This window comes from Choloepus didactylus, chromosome 15 (assembly GCF_015220235.1).
Source record: "Choloepus didactylus isolate mChoDid1 chromosome 15, mChoDid1.pri, whole genome shotgun sequence".
NCBI lineage: Eukaryota > Metazoa > Chordata > Mammalia > Pilosa > Megalonychidae > Choloepus > Choloepus didactylus.
In genome coordinates, this window is record NC_051321.1 from 84,529,486 (window position 1) to 84,546,611 (window position 17,126).

Below are 17,126 nucleotides of genomic sequence, written 5' to 3' on the forward strand. Positions count from 1 at the left end.
CCTTTGTACCTCAGCGCACCTTTCGCCTTATACACCATGGGCACTTTTACGTGTTTACCTCTCACCTCAGATGCCGAGGGCCTCAAGGACACACCCCACCTTTTCCTCACCTTCCTTGGCATCTGACAAGTAGAGGACTTGATTTCTTATAAACCAAACTGCATTGAAATTGGGGAGTTCTGAGGCTTTGCCAACAGAGGGGTAAAAATTTCACCTCTCTTGCATATCCTTAGATCTGACAGATGCAAATCTTGATATATATGCTAATAGTCTTATATATCACACTTCAAAATAAAATTCTTAACATGTTAGGCTAAATTCATTGAAACCCTGTATTTTTGTGAATTTTCTAAGTCTCTGATGGTTATTGACTTCTAATTGTATTCCATTGTGGTCAGAGAATGTGCTTTGAATAATTTCAATCTTTTTAAATTTATTGAGGCTTGTTTTATGTCCCAGCATATGATCTATTCTGGAGAAAGTTCCGTGAGCACTAGAAAAGTATGTGTATCCTGTTGATTTGGGATGTAATGTCCTGTAGATGTCTGTTAAATCTAATTCATTTATCAGATTGTTTAGGTTTTCAATTTCCTTATTGGTCTTCTGTCTGGTTGATCTATCTATAGGAGAGAGTGATGTGTTGAAGTCTCCCACAATTATTGTGGAAACATCAATTGCTTCCTTTAGTTTTGCCAATGTTTCTCTCATGTATTTTGTGGCACCTTGATTGGGTGCATAGACATTTACGATTGTTATTTCTTCTTGCTGAATTGCCCCTTTTATTAGTATGTAGTGGCCTTCTTTGTCTCTCAAAACATCCCTGCATTTGAAGTCTATTTTATCTGAGATTAATATTGCTACACCTGCTTTCTTTTGGCTGTAGCTTGCATGAAATATTTTTTTCCATCCTTTCACTTTCAGTTTCTTTGTGTCCCTGTGTCTAAGATGAGTCTCTTGTATGCAACATATTGATGGTTCATTTTTTTTGATCCATTCTGCGAATCTATATCTTTTAATTGGGGAGTTTAATCCATTTACATTCAACGTTAAAACCGTGAAGGCATTTCTTGAATCGGCCATCTTATCCTTTGGATTATGTTTGCCATATTTTTCCCTCTCTCTATTAATATCCTTTATTGTACCCATACCGAATCTCTTTAGTACTGAACCTTTCTCCAAGTCTCTCTGTCCTGTCTTTGTTTCTCTGTCTGTAGGGCTCCCTTTAGTATCTCCAGTAGGGCAGGTCTCTTGTTAGCAAATTCTCTCAGCATTTCTTTGTCTGTGAAAAATTTAAGCTCTCCCTCAAATTTGAAGGAGAGCTTTGCTGGATAGAGTATTCTTGGCTGGAAATTCCTCTCACTCAGAATTTTAAATATATCGTGCCACTGCCTTCTCGCCTCCATGGTGGCTGCTGAGTAGTCACTACTTAGTCTTATGCTGTTTCCTTTGTATGTGGTGAATTGCTTTTCTCTTGCTGCTTTCAGAACTTGCTCCTTCTCTTCTATGTTTGACAGTGTGATCAGTATATGTCTCGGAGTGGGTTTTTTTGGATTTATTCTATTTGGAGTTCGCTGAGCATTTATGATTTGTGTATTTATGTTGTTTAGAAGATTTGGGAAGTTTTCCCCAACAATTTCTTTGAATACTCTTCCTAGACCCTTACCCTTTTCTTCCCCTTCTGGGACACCAATGAGTCTTATATTCGGACGTTTCATATTATCTATCATATCCCTGAGGTCCATTTCGAGTTTTTCAATTTTTTTCCCCATTCTTTCTTTTATGTTTTCATTTTCCATTCTGTCATCTTCCAGGTCACTGATTCGTTGTTCAACTTCCTCTAGTCTTGTACTATGAGTGTCCAGAATCGTTTTAATTTGGTCAACAGTTTCTTTAATTTCCATAAGATCATCCATTTTTTTATTTAGTCTTGCAATGTCTTCTTTATGCTCTTCTAGGGTCTTCTTGATTTCCTTCATATCCCGTACTAGGGTCTCATTGTTCATCTTTAGTTCTTTGAGTAGCTGCTCTAGGTGTGTCTCTTCTGGTCTTTTGATTTGGGTGCTTGGGCTTGGGTTATCCATATCGTCTGGTTTTTTCATATGCTTTATAATTTTCTGTTGTTTTTGGCCTCGTGGCATTTGCTGACCTTGATAGGGTTCTTTTAGGGTTTGTAGACCAGTTGAAGTCCTTATCTCTAATTTATCAGATCTATAGCTTCGTGGAGTACACTTTCTCTGACTAACCAGCAGGTGGCGTCCACGAGCCACCTGTTCTCCACAAGCCAGATCTCCCCTGCTTAGCCTTTTTGGTGAGTGGGGGAGTGAGTCTTGTGGGGCCCAATTGGTGTCCCAAGCTTGCGTGTGTAGTTGGTGTTGCCTGCCCTGTATGTGGGGCGTGTTTCTGGGCAGTCGGGGAGGGGGGGTGGCCCTAACAATCAAATCTCCCTGATGATCCTAGAGTTTTAAAGCTACTGCAATAGTCTAATCCTTCAGTTCAGTCCTGCCACAGTTTGTCTCTGCCACTGACCCACAAGTCTTTGGTATTGGCGTATGGCTCCTGAGACTTGCAAGTGGGCCCCTCTTCCAGGCTGTGCACCCTGGGTCCTCTGTTGAGGGATGACTGTGCTATGTCACAGGTGAGTGCCGTCCCCCCAGGGCAGTTCTGGGCTGCTGGGCTGTGTTGGGAGGCTCCCAGTCTGCTCAAATAATGGCTGAATGGGGCTCTGTTAATTCACACTGCTCCCCCTTCCCAGCTCTGGGACATTCAGCTGAGGTTGCAGGGAAGGCTAATGTCCACGCCCAGTTTTGTGGTGTGTGCCTGTTATTTGAAGCACTTCCGTCACACTGGGTTGTCTGGGACAGCTCTGGGCTATGGGGCTGGCGATGGGCAGGAGTGTTTCCTGTCCACCAGGATGGTGGCTGTGAGCGGACACCCCCCTTTTCTTGGGAAGTTGTGTTGTTTAGTGAATTTTCTCAGCCACTGGATTGTTGCCTTTTGTCTCAGAGCTCTCTTAGTTCTGCTCTTGACTTGACGTGCCCAAATTTCAATTCTTTGAAGCTTTCTGTATTGAGCTTCTTAGAGTAATTGTTTTAGAAAAAGCAAAAAGGATTTAAAAAAAAAAAACGGTCCTCCTCAGAGATTTAATGGGTTATTGAAATGCTAATAGACAAAGCAACCAGGGCCATTAAGGAAAGGTGCCCAGGGCAGAGAGATCAGCCTTGCTTCGGGATTTGCATATGCGCCTCAAGGCCTGATCTCCGCCCTTCCCCTTTCTGTGTTCACCAGAACTCCAAAAATCCTCTGCTTTTATTTTGGAGTTTTTCGTGTTGTTTTTGTTCTATGCCTGTCTCCTCTCTGCTGGGCTGGCTGCTCTCAGAGTCTCTGGTGTCTGGCCTCAGTCTATCTATGGTTGGAGTTTGAATCAGTAGAATGAGTTTCCGGTAAGAGCAGCCACTGCAATTCTCCCTTCTCCTTCCTGGAGCTGACAGCCCCTCCTCCCCCGGGACTGAGCCTGGCAGGGAGGGGCGCGGGTCCCCTGGCCGCAAAAACTTACAGATTTCGCTGATCTCAGCAGTTCCACGTTTTCATGAGTGTTGTATGAAGTATGCCCAAAGACAGATTGCTCTGTGGTGTCCAGTCCACGCAGTTCCTGGCTTTTTACCTACTTTCCTGGAGGAGTAACTAAAACATACAGCTCACCAGTCTGCCATCTTGCCCCGCCTCCTCGAAACCCTGTATTTTTATGTCTCCAAGGAAGTATGGTAGGAAACAAACATTTGCTGAGGGTCAGGACCTGGGGTAGATGTTTTACATATTTTATTTCACTTAATATTTATAACAACCCCATGGGGGCAGATAATGTAATTGTCATTTCACAGGAGTGGAAATTGAACTGCCAAGAGGTGTGCAGATCTTTGCTTAAGCCCAACTATTAAAGAAGCAAAGCTGGGCCCTCCTGATGATAACCCCATGCTCTCTCCACTCCCCTCTGTATTTGCCTGAGAAACTCTGAATTCTTCCTGTGTCCCGTGTAATCTCATTTATAAAAATTGATTACAATTTAGTAGGACGTTGAGTACTTTTTTTATGATGCCAGAGCAGAAGAACTGCTCTCCACCCATGTTGCTGGAGGGTCTCTGGAGACTTCCTGGCGGTGTGTCTTTCCCTTATGCACCATCCATTGGGCTGGAATTCTCCACACAGGCAACCGCTCCCACGGGCCCTGCTGTGTACCTGCGATTCGTGAGGCTACCTGGGGGTTTAACCGCAGGGCTCCTTCCCACCCTCCCTGCTTTTCCAGGACAGCCTCGATGTCATGTTTCAGTGGCTCCTGCAGAAGCATCACGAGGAAGACGTGCTCAGGGCTGGGCTCTGCCTGGAAGGCGCCTTGCTCCTCCTGGGAATGCTCAAGGCCACCATGAGCCAGGTGAGACTGCAAGGAGATGGTGACAGGAGGAGGAGGCCCGGAGGGTCATCTTTACTTTTCCCAGCAGCCTCCGGGCAATGCCGGAGGCTAGCAGTGTTCTTTGGAACATGTGATAGAAAAGGCAGGTTCCTGATGGTAACTTGGGTGGCTGACGGGAAGCCCAGTGTCCTCTATGACTTCATGCTCTCTTGCCAGGAGACATCTGCTCCCACTGCTTTAAATGTTTGACTTCCTCACTGGGAGACTGAATGCCTTCTGGCAAAGGGAGTATTTCTGGGCACCTGCTCCAGGTCAGGCAAGGCAGGGGGCCTTGGGGAGAGGAAGGAGGGAGTTCTCCCCTGAGGGAGTGCACCTCCACCAAGGCAGGTGAGCCTCGCATCTGTGTCATCTGCAAGGTAGAGAGGAAGACATGCTTTGCAGGAGAGGTTGTCACCAACTGTAGCCGTGACACAGAGAGGCTTCCTGCCTGGGGGGGGGCGTTGATTTGGGCCTCAGAGGTTTATTAGGGGTGGGCAGTTGAGGTTATTTCAGTCAAGAAGGCAAGTGTGGGTGTCAGGGGTTGGGGCGGAGGCCAATGAATAGGAGTCTTTGTGAGCCAGATCAGCAAGAACTTGAATGAGAGGCTGAAAAATTCTGCCTTCATTCTGCAGGCACCACCAGCTATGGGAGGTTGATTGCATGTGGGAAACTTCATCGTTTTTGTAAAATGGTGCATGGTTACCTTTCAAATTGCAACAGAAGGCAAAAGTAGGAAGTAAAAATCACCTGAAACACACCCACCCAGATATAACCACTATGAACTTGAGTGGAATATCTTCCAGACTCTTCTCTAAGATTACATGTTATCCTTACAGAGGATTAACCCATATGGACGCCGTTTGTCTTTTTCCCTCAGCCTTATGTTATGGACATATTTCCATGCCAGTAAATGTAGATAGGAATCTTCTATATTTATAGATGGAAAATTATGTTGTCTTTCTGAACTTTCAACGTTATAGAAAGTCTGCAATGAACTTTCTTGAGCAGACATCTATTCTAGTTGGATGGCCTCGTTAGTGTAAATTCTTTGGTGTGGGATGGCCAGGTCCCAGCAGTTTTCACACTTTTTTGGGGGGGATGAATTTCTCAGGAAGGTTGCACACATATGCATTCCACCAACTTGCACGAGAACACCCAGTCTTCCCAGCTTCAACAACTCAGCTAAACTAAGGATGATTTCAATGTTTATTTCTTTTACATTTGTTATTACTAAAGTTGAGCCCATTTTCCTATGTTTATTAGCCATCTTTGTTTTGCTGTGGATTGCCTTTTTATGTCTTTTGCTAATATTTCTGTTAGTGGTGTGTTAGACTGCATGATTATGCTAAGGAAATGGAGATTTATATTTTTTGCTCTTTTTAAAAATAAAAATGTAATTTAATTTTAATTATTATTGAATACTCTTTTAGCATATATTTAGATGACCATATGCTTTTTTCTTTTAACCAGTTACCTATGATGAATTATATTTCCTTGCATTCTTGTGAAGACTCTCACTTAGTCACTGTGTTCTTATTCTTTCAGCATAGTTCTTTATTCCATTTGTAAATATTATTCATGATTTTGTATGTGTATTTATAAATGATATTAGCCCGTGGTTTTCTTTTTGTTATATCTTTGCCAGGTTTTGCTAGTTTTATATACCAAAAAGACTGCTCTCCTTCTTTCTTATCCTCAAAAAGATGTTAATCCATGATTTTTATGCTATTTAAATTGTTCCTATGAAACCGCGTGAGCTTGGATTTCTTTCTTCATTATTGGATTGTTTGGCTTTTTAAATGTCATCTTGACCCAGTTTCGGTAATTGCTGTTTAAAAAAAAAAAATCCCATTTATTCAGACTGTACAAATGTTCTCTTTTAATTCATTTAATTTTCTGTGCTATTACTTCCCCCTTCTTATTCTTGATTTGTGTGTTCATACTCTTTTGCCTTGCCCCTCCTGTTAATTAAGGAACTGAAGGCTTATGGATATATTTAGAGAAGAAGCTATTAGATATATTTATCATTCTCCTGATTTTTCTTCTGCCCTTTTCTAAGATTTTGGTATTTATCATTTTCAATTTTTGTTATTTTCTAAAGCTTCCGTGATTATAGTTTTGTTTTTTTTTTTTTACAATGCTGAAAAAATTTTTATTGTGGTAACATATATACATATAAAACATAAAATTTCCCATTTTAAACATTTTAAAGAATACAACTCAGTAGTATTAATTATATTCACAATGTTGTACTACCATCACCACCATTCATTACCAAAATTTTTCATCACCTCAAGCAGAAACTCAGTACCCATTAAGAAACACTCTCAATGTCCCTTCCTCCTGGCCCCTGGTAACCCTGAATTTACTTTCTGTCTCTGTGAATTTGCTTATTCTAGATACTTCATGTCAGTGGAATGTGATTACAGTTTTAAAGACCTCCTTGACTCATATATTTTCAATGTTTCATTGGTTGGACTTTCTGTCTTTATTTTTATTATTTATGTCTAATTTTGTTTTGTCATGGTCAGAGCATGTCATCTGTACATTTTCCATCTTTGGGAAATTCATTCTTGGCTCCACAATTAGTCTAACGTGGCTTCAGTTTTCAGGTTGCCTGAAAGAAAGCATATTTTCTATTTGCATCATAAGGAGTCTGTTTTCCAACTAATAAGTTAGTGTTAGTAAAAATAAGCAAAAGAAAAGGAATAATATGAAAGCATTTAAAATAAATTAGATCATGTGTTGAAAGAAGTAAAAAATTAAGACCTAACATTTATATGATAACAAAAAAACATGATATGCTTGTGTATTGAAGGTGTGACATTTAGACTGAGTGAAAAACAAGACCCAACTTCCTGAGAGCTAAAGTATTTATAACAAAAGCAGAGTGACTAAGAGAGACTGAGAGGGAAAGAACAGGCATTGCTAGGCAAGGGATGGTCCTGTTGGTAAGGAGGGTCAGTTTTCAAGTTCCGGGATGGCCTCTCAGGACAGGACAGTTGGCAGACTCGAAACCCTGGGGCCAGCTCAGCCTTTGGAGAGGGTGTCTGGGCATAGCCAGCCCAGAAGCTGGGCTCCAGCAGGGTGCGCGAAGGGAGTCAGGGATTCAGGGCAGAGGCTTAGTCATGTGACCGAGGTCAGGTGGGAGAGAGGTGACAGTGTGGGGACAAACAGGTGCCAAGACCCCTCCCCATTCTGGGTAGCAGCTCAGTGCAACACAATTCATTCCAGGTTCCCTACGGTGCTCTTCAAGCCCTGCCAGTCTTGGAAGGGGTTTGCTCAGGTACCAGCCAGGTCAGAGCCTGTGGGGGGAGCACCCAGTGATGGGCTGAGGAAGGCAGGGGTGGATCCTGACTGGCAAGTTCCTTGAGCACACAGGGGCATATCTAAATCACATGGAGGCAAGAGGGGAAAGGCAGCCAGACATTGCAGCCAGACTTACTGGGTCTAATTCCTAGCTCTGCTCCTTACTTGCTGGGTGACCTTTGGCAAGTTACTTAACCTCTCTGTGCTTCCATTTTTCTCATCTGTAAAATAGGGGTAAATATAGAACCCAACTTAGAGGGCTTTTGTGAAGGTGAGAAGAGGAATGGGTGCGAAGCCCTTAGAACAAGGCCCAGACATATTAAGCGCCTCCCCAGTTGCGGCTAGTACCCCGAGTTGACCAACACTCTGGGGTCTTGCTGAAAGTTTCAGAAAGGAGGTTGTCTTAGCTTGCCAGGCTATTATGGCAAATACCACTGAATGGGTGGGCTTAAACAATAGGAATCTATTGTCTTATAGTTTTAGAGGCTAGAAGTCCCCAAACAAGAGGTCAGCAAGGCCATGCTTTCTCCCGGAGTCTGTAGTGTTCTGCTGTGGACCAGCCACAGTCCTTGGGGTTCCTGGGCTGCCATCTCTGCCTCCTGTCACATGGCGATCTCTCTCTCCCCTTGCGGATCTTCTGGGTTCCATGGACCTCTGGCTTCTCCCTGTGGCCTTCTCCAACCGACTGTGTCTGAATTTCTTCTGCTGATAAAGGTCTCCATTCGTGGGCAGTAAGGCCCTCCTTAACTGATGCAAGATCTTCACGTGGTCCTGTTTACAAAAGGGTCCACACCCCCAGGAACACCAGATGAGATCAAGGAGTGTTGGGGTGTGTGGTTCAGTCTCCTGCAGAGCTCTTCTCTCTCAATCCCAGCTCCTCTGACCTCGCTCCAGGGGCCACCGCTCACGACGTGTGCTCTCAGCCCTGGGCAGGTTCCGAGGAGGGCGCCTGGGAACGGACGTGCCCGGCCAGCCTGCTGCAGCTCCTGGGCCGCGTGCACCGCACCTACCCGCAGGACCCCGTGTGGCGGGCCCCCGAGTTCCTCCAGACCTTGGCCATGGTCACCTTCCCTCTGGGAGCCCCGAAGGTAGGACGAGCCGCCACCCTGCCCCAGCGGGAGCAGCGGGAGCCCCGCGTCCTCCGAGGGCGGAGCGCACAGTCGCCCCCCACCCCGTCCAACCCGATCCCCTTCGAACCAAATCACTTTTAAGGGAACTTGACTGGAACATTAAGTAAACAACTTGGGTAATTTTCTTTTTCTTGGCTGAGATGCAGCTTGAGGTCGTTTTCAGCTCGGATTCAGCACATTTTTGAACTGTTAGGAATCGCAGTAATGAGAAATTTGATGGCAGATCGAGTGCAATTCTATAAGGAGTTCCCACGCACTGGCGATGAGAAATAGCCCCCCGCTGCCTGTCTGCCAGTGAGCCCGGCGGGGAGGGGCTGCACAGGGAGGGCGCCCCGCTTTGCTTTTTCTTTTCAGGACACTCCTGTTTCCAGGACCCTGTCCCCACGGCTCCTTGTCCCCTTTCCCTTAGAGGGGTTTGTAGAGGCCAAGGAGGGAGAAGATGTGAGTGTCGAGGGGGGTGGAGAAGGTTATGGAAAGAGGGTGTCATGGAGACCGAGGGTCAGTCCCAGCAGGTCAAGGGCGAGATGGCCGAGTCGGGGCCATCAGCGGACTCAGGTTGGCTTGTGGGAGGGAGCGGGGTTCAGGGCACGAGGAGCAGACAGGCCAGTCTGGGGGCGCCATGCCAGGAGCAGGACAGGCCTGGGTGTGGCTGCGGCCCCACAATGCACTTCTCTCCAGGGGGTCTCTGGAATCATTGTGCACAGAGCCGTGGAAGGTCAGGTGTAGCCAGAAGGGCAGAAATCCACCCTCCACCCAGAGAGGGACAGTGAGCTAGTGACATCTGTCTGCAAACTGGCAACAGTAGTTAAAAGAACATATCAGAAAGACAAGCAGTAAGTAGAGTATTTATGATACATACCAAGAGGGGTCCAGGAATGCAGAGGTTCCTCCGTAGTTTTTCTAAATGATGAATGAATGAATGAATGAATGAATGAATATGTCTCCTAGCTCTTCTTTTACCAGCTTTGTGGTCATGGTGACAACTTTTATTGACTGAGCTTCCATGACAGGTCAGTCCTGAGCTAACCTTTACCTCCAACATACACCCTGTGAAGTGGGTGTAATTAAGAGGAAACTGAAATTCAGAGAGATTAAGGGGCACAGACCTGTTTCCTCCAGGTTAAGGGGGATGACGAACCAGGTCCCAAAATGGTCAGAAGAAATGCACCATGTTTTGCATGATTCACCAATGAGAAAGCCAAGATTTAAATCCAACTCACTTTCCCCAAAGTCAATGCCCTTTTCCATTAGAGTCCATTTAAAATAAAATTAAGTGGCCAAATGAAATTGAAGAATGATTCATTTTAATGAAAAGAGTTAATGGAAGGACTGGAGGATTTGCAAAAAGATAGAATGGTTTTAAAATGGTTGGATGGATTAATATCAGCTAGGAAGGCATACTGGGGAAATGAGAGTAAAAAATAAAAAAGATGCAATAAAGACCAAAGGACGGCATTGCTAACACAGGTTCCACCAGGGCCAGGAAGGGAGGCAGTACAATCCCACAGGCTTCCCTCCACACATCCCCCAAAACGTCCTCAGTAGGGACCAGGGCTCTGAAGTCTGGGGACTGACATTCTCAGCCCAAATTCTCTTCTCGGCCCCATACACCCACGTCCCAGAGCTGGCCATCTGCTGAGCTGGTGTTCTGGCTGACTTCCCCAGCTGGCAGCTGTGGCGGACACTCTGACCCTGGGATCTTCCTCCCCACAGTCAAGAGCATCTTCCCAGGGGCATGGCTGGCCCAAAGTCACCCACTCAGCCGACCGTGGTGGAGCCAGGCCCCGTCTCGGTCTCCCGATGCCCCGTCTAAGGCTCCTCTCCCTGCCCCTCCTTGCCTGGCCCCAAGCTCCATGTTAGCTCAGCAAAACCTTTGTTGGACAGAAAATGTGGCAGACCCTGTTCACGCTGAAGGCTGGCCAAAAGGCTTTGGTTTGCTCTGAGCAGATATGGCATCTTTCCAATCCAGGCTGCACGGAGCTAATTAATGAAGTTGCCACCTCCCTAGGTGCCATTAAACTCATTTTATGGCTTAATTAAGTACGGCCGCATTAATTTTATGAATGAGCAAGGGGAGGTGCCCACAGATGAACTCACACGAGAAGCCCCTGGGCCGGGAGGCAGGGCCCTGGCTGTGTGTCCTTGGGTGAGTCACTCGGGCCTCCGAGCATCTCCGTTTCACAGGGCAATGGCCCCTGTGTCATTTAGCTTCCGACATTTTTATAAATGTAAAATGAGAAAGAGAAGGCTGGGGTGCTTCAGGGGTTGGGTGAAAGGCCATCTTTGTCACCTGGGGGTCCTACCTGTCACCATCAGCAGGGCTTGAGCAGGAGCCAATGTATCAGCTGCCAGACACTGCCATGTACATTGATCTCGCCTTCCCTTCTCACGAGCCCTTCATGAGATCATCATCATCCCCTTTCACCGAGGGTCTTCGAGCAGCATGGGCCCAAAGTATCTCAGGTTCTGAGAGCATGGTGGGGCCCCTTGCCCAGCAATGGGGCCCCAGGCACGTCCCCTCGCTCCTCCAAGCCTCAATTTCCTTGCCTGATCATTGGGTGGAATGGTGATCTTGCCTGCATAACCCTCTGGAGATAGAGGCAGAGGGACCGGGACGCAGGGCAGGCTGTGCAAATTGGAGTTCTCTTTCCTTTGAGGGGGCCACAACTGAGTCTGCCCGGGATGCCGGGGTGACCAGGGCCATGGCCGAAGGCGACAGCACTGCAGAGGGGCTCCCGGCTCCCACGAACGTGCACCCTGCCCGGAAGCAGCTCAGGGAGTTCCTGCAGAGGCTCTTGAGGGAGCTCCTACTGGTGACCCCCAGCGCCAAGCAGTGGCAGCCGCTGGAGGAGCTCCTGGAGGTGGGTTGGGAAGGAACTCGCGTGGGCCTGGGGTCTGCGGGAGAGGCCTGGGTGCCCCCATTGGGTGAGTGAGGGGACGGCGAGACTGAGGGCTGGATTCCCAGGTGAGCTCACCCAGCCACGGATGCTAGTGGGTGGTGGTGGAGAGCGTCCCTAAGATGCAGTGACGTGGCCACTGGTGATAGACAGGTGAGGGCAGGTCATAGCCAGGTGCCCTAGAAGCAGATCCTGAGGCAGGGATATTGCGGAAGGAAAATACAGGGGAATACTCTTGGCAGAAGGGGAGGGAGAATGGGACAGGGGAGAAGCTAGCCAGGAAGTGGGCTCAGTGGGAGGCTGGCTGCAGCCTCGTCCCCAGGGGAGTGAGTGCATCCCGAGTGGACCCCCTTGGGGCACCTGCCAGGTGCTCATCACTTGTGGGCACCCCAGATACCCTCTTATCCTGGGAAGTGGGCAACACCTCCTGGGTGAGGCAGCTCGGTGGGCAGTGGAGAGCTGTCAGCAGCGGGGGGTCTTGGTCCCCATTGGTCCCTGGCAGTGTCCCACTGCAGGGCCTGGTGGACACGGTGGCCATGCAGCTGCCATCTGAGTCCCGTGCTGTGCTCCCAGGTGCCTCCTGACTGTGCCACCAGCCAACAGAGGCGAGACTTCCAGTCGGAGATGCTGCTCTCCACCATGCAGATATTTCACTTTAGGAGTGATGGCAGCACGCCGATGCCCAGAGGTAAGTGTGGGTGACGTGGCTGCTGGCAGCTCAGGTGTGCCCCGCTGGTTGCTCACCCCAAACCTCAGGGGTGATCGAGTGGCAGCATGGTGGGGGGCTCGAGGAGCCATCTGATGCAGCCCTTCCACCGTGGCCTTCAGCACATTTAACCCCAAGGGAGGGATGATCGCTACTTTACATACCACCTGAGAAAGTTCTTCTGTCTTCTGAGCTGAGATTGATTCTCCTCTAGCCTCAGTAGGGTTGTGACTTCTTCTCAAAAGGAAGTCACTATATCAGTTGGAATTGGCATTCTTCCATTCAGCATCTTACTCTTGGCGCCTCTGCCCCGGCAGAGTTCCTGAAGGTGCTCAGCAGATGTTCCTGAAACGGTTGACTGTGCATGACGATGGAGTTGCCCCTAAAAATTTAAGATTGAGTCTTTAATCAGGAGGCTCGGTGCCAGGGCAGCTGGGCCTTCTTGACCTGTGTAAATAAAAGCCTTGCCTGTCATTTTGAGCCCAGGAGACCCTAGCGACGTGATTCTGGGCTCCTCTAGCCCCACATGGCGGCAGCCCTGACTCTGCTGCTTCCTGAAGCGCGGTGGGGTGGCGGGGCGTGTCGACTTAGTGGATCCCCAGTTCTGGGCTCTCACTGGAGGGCTGGTGGCTCTGGACGAGCACTTGACCCCGGAGAGAATAGATGATGATCGTGGCCAACTCGTGGGGTGGTTACGAGGACTGTCTGAGGCCATGGCCTGGCTTCTGAGCAGAGCCCCTGCCATGTCCCGGTAAGCACTGGGAGATGGCACCACTGCTGCTTTATCCTCTGCCCAGCGGAGGGGAGGCTGCTGGATCCCTACACACCTTCACATTTGCCTCGGCCCCCAAATTACTCCCACCCTCAGTCTAAAAATGGTCACTGGAAAAATGCTTCCCCTCGATTGGTCTCTCCTCATGGGTCAGATTATTCAAGGCCAATTTAGTTCAAATAAACAAGCATTCATTGGGTATCTAATGTATATGAGACGCTGTGTTAGGAGCAACGGGGTACAGGGCGGTCAGTTACCAAGAGGGGTTTGGAGACCTTCGTGGAGAGAAAGCTGGTCAGACGCTACTGATGTCCCCCACTCTGTCCCCTCACCCCACCCCAGGCGGCGACGAGCCCCAACTGGCTTCAGAAGGTGCCGCCGCTCCTTCGCTCGCCAGCATCTCCTGTTTCACCCAGAAGCTGGTGGAGAAGCTGTATGGGGGCATGTTCACGGTGGACCCCTGGCACGTCCTTCTCTTCATCACGGAGCACATCATGATGGTGAGGGGAGGGCTCGCCTGCTGGGTGACCGGCCGCTGTCCCGGGGGTCCGGGTGGCCTGGCAGCCTCCTCGGTAGTTGAATCTGAGAGCCGGTGGGAGGAAGGAGGAGGAGCAGATGCCCCCAGGTAATACCTGGCAGCTGGGGCCCGTGCCCTCACGCGGTCCACATGAGCTCAGTTTCTGTGATTTGGAGCCTCAGCCCCTGACCCACACTGCCCTGGACTCTACTTTCCTCATTTGGGCTTTTGGTGCTATCGTTGGCTTAACCCTAATTGCGGTTATTCCTTATCAACAAAGAAATATGAGCAGGGAAAGGGCCAAAAAAGGCTTTATCTCCTAAAACCTATTTCATTTTCTTCCTTGCTGTCTGCCTCCTTCTGTCTTAAGTGTGCCTTCCTGAAATCAAGGCAAGAGTCTATTTTTACCTAGTCGTATTATTCTTACTTGTGCACACTGTCTCCAAGTGGGTTGATCTTTGTACATACCCATATATACAAATACATGCTTATCAATGCCCTCCTGAGTGTGTGTGTGTGTACATGTATGTGCACATACAGAATAATACGATCTCAAAATTTTAGAGTTGAAAGGGGCCTTTGTTAAATCTCGACTCACCGTTGAACGCTGAGAACCTTTCCTGACAAATAACTGTCTGCTCTTTACTTGATTCCTCCTCCTGATGGGGAGCTCCCTATGGTACCAGGTAGTCCCACTTCCTGGAGCAGCTGTGATTGTTGGAAAGCACATTCTCTTACCAATCTGAAGTCTGCCTTTGGCAACTTTTGCCGCCAGCCCTGGCTTGTTCCTTGCAGCAGAACCTGGGGCATCATTTCCTTCCTCTTCCTTGAGCTTCTGAGCATATAACTTTGTCTGTGGATGCACGGATGAACCCAGCTGCCTGCCAGGGATATGTGAAATCGGCTCCCCGCACCTTTCCTGCTGAGCTCTCCTGCCTGTCACGTAGGAGGTCACCTGCAGACCCCAGGGCTGGGTCTCCACATGGGCCCCAGGACAATGGTCCCTCTACCCGATGTGAGGTTCAGGCATGTCTGTGAAAGTTGATTCAGAAGGCTTCTTCCGAAATAACTCCAAGAAGGGAGAAACATCTCTGTAAACTCAGAGGGAATTAAGATCAGATGATTTGGAGATTGCATTGCGAGAGAAAAACTCTGCATTTCACTGCAGTGGATCTAAGCAGACATTCTGAGCTCAGAATGGGTGACAAACGGGGTGTATGCTGTTTCGGCCACTGCATTTAGGGGTGGGGGGCATGCCAGGCCCAGGTGCTGCCAGTCCTGCCAGCGTCTCCCACCCTCTCTCCTGCCAGCTGCCTGTGCCTCAGTTTGAGAGATGTAACTCATCTGAGGAGGAAGACAGGACAATGACAAATACTTGCATCCCAGAGGCCAGCAGTTTTAAATAACACTTGGCTTCATTATTATAAATACTTGGGTTACCTATGAAATTCCAAGGGGGAAAATGTGCAATTAACGAATGACATTCCTGATAGACTGAAGAGTGTTGCCCATAATTCTTGCTCTGGTGGATTCTTTTCGATGAAGCCAAACAGTTGCATAGACCAATCAGTGTTAAGGATAGGAATCAGAATTTTCTACCTTCCCTTCCTGAATTTCTCATGAATTAAATTCCATAGGATCCCCATCTCCTTTCAACAGCTGCCCTTTCCATAGTACGGAGTGGCAAGGCAGTAGGAGCACAGATTCACCGGTCAAGGTGTGTGTCTGAGGCCCGGTCCAGACACTGGCTGACCACCTAACCACTATGACCCTCAGTCTCCTTATCACTAACGTGGGATAATCTTAGTGTCTACTTCATGGTGGTGTTACGGGGTTAAATGAGAGTATATATGCAAATCCATGCAAAATGATTAGCATTATACCTGCAACATGGTAAATACTTGATACGTGTTAATAATAATGCTGAACCTTTGAATTAGTCACAATTTCTGGAATGTTCTCATACACTGAACATCAGCCAGGTTACCAGGATTTCAGAAATCTCTTGTCTATTTTCCATAATATGGCCATGATGAACGTTTAGCTTTTGTTTTTGTACAAGTTTTGATAAATCCAAAAGTCTCAATTGCTTTTCTTGATCATTCACTGAAATAGAAGCTCAAACACCAAGGAAATGAGACGTAGTTGAATTCTGGAAATGGTCCCTTTTTGATTGCATCAGTTTTACAGTTAACTAGGTTGTACCTAAAATGCCAAAGCCTTGACGAGTATGCGTGTGCGTGTTTTATTTCTATGACCTAGGTCATCGAGTACGCCTCTTCTCAGAAGGAAGCCATCATCAGCACCTTGTATAGCAGTTTAAATAAAGTCATTCTTTACTGCCTCTCCAAGCCCCGGCAGTCATTGACCGAGTGCCTCAGCCTTCTCAGCGTCCTGAGCTTTCTGCGGAAACACTGGGACATCGTGTTCGCCACCTACAACTCCAACGTCAGCTTCGTCCTGTGCCTCATGCATTGTCTTCTGTTGCTCAGTGCCCAGAGGTGAGAGCTGCCTGCTGGTTTCCTTGTTCGCCGAAGGTAAACACAGAAGAGAAAGGCCTAAAGAGACACTGGACTGCGGTTGGTATAAATGATACAATCTTTGTGTTCATCTGGTCATCTGAATTATATGCCTTGTTTGAGGACATGGTGAATCATCCCCAAACTTGCGGTAGAATCATCATGAAAGAATAATTTATCCTATTTCTCCAGCTCTAAGCAAGAGTGGTTGCAAGTTATTTTATTGATTTAATTGTTGAGACAGGCAATTCCAACATTAAATGTATACATTGATTTTATAAGGCTGTCAGATTTCAGATACATTAACATTTGATAAATGTAATGTTAGAATGGAAAAATATATCACAGCAATAGTACAGTTTATCACGCAAGCCAGGAATAATATTTTTGTCCTCAGAAAAAAATCAATATATCAATATCTGTAACTATTTCCTACCTATCTATCCATCTATCTTCTATCCATCCATCCATCCATCTATATCTCTCTCTCCTCCCTCCCTTTCTTTATCTACATCATTCATCTTTCTACCTAGCTATATCATCTTTCATCTAACTACCTACATACAATATATGATATAATATAAGCAATAAGCACACTTTCCTAGGAAACTACAATAAAAAACTATTTAATTAAACTTATTTAAATCCTTTCCTTAATGTCCAAAGTTTGAAAATACATTAGCTCTCTTTGTCTATCCCTCTGTGTGGTATTATTTATATATCACCCGTCACCACGGCACCTCGGTCCCAGGCTGCCTTATTGCTTACAAAACATTACCAGCATCTCAAAAATCCTATAGAGTTGACCATTGAACGGTATCAGGCACTTGGG

General features: G+C 47.2%; 1 protein-coding gene across 1 annotated transcript in view; it reads left to right on the forward strand.

Annotated features, from left to right (window-relative positions):
• The window catches only part of WDFY4 (WDFY family member 4), a 278,492-nt gene that overhangs the window by 122,569 nt on the left and 138,797 nt on the right, over positions 1-17,126 (forward strand). The window contains exons 30-35 of the mRNA XM_037804046.1: positions 4,301-4,426; positions 8,677-8,841; positions 11,541-11,744; positions 12,354-12,468; positions 13,601-13,758; positions 16,038-16,276. Coding sequence (XP_037659974.1) covers positions 4,301-4,426; positions 8,677-8,841; positions 11,541-11,744; positions 12,354-12,468; positions 13,601-13,758; positions 16,038-16,276 — 1,007 coding nt within the window. The remainder of the gene's footprint in view (positions 1-4,300; positions 4,427-8,676; positions 8,842-11,540; positions 11,745-12,353; positions 12,469-13,600; positions 13,759-16,037; positions 16,277-17,126) is intronic.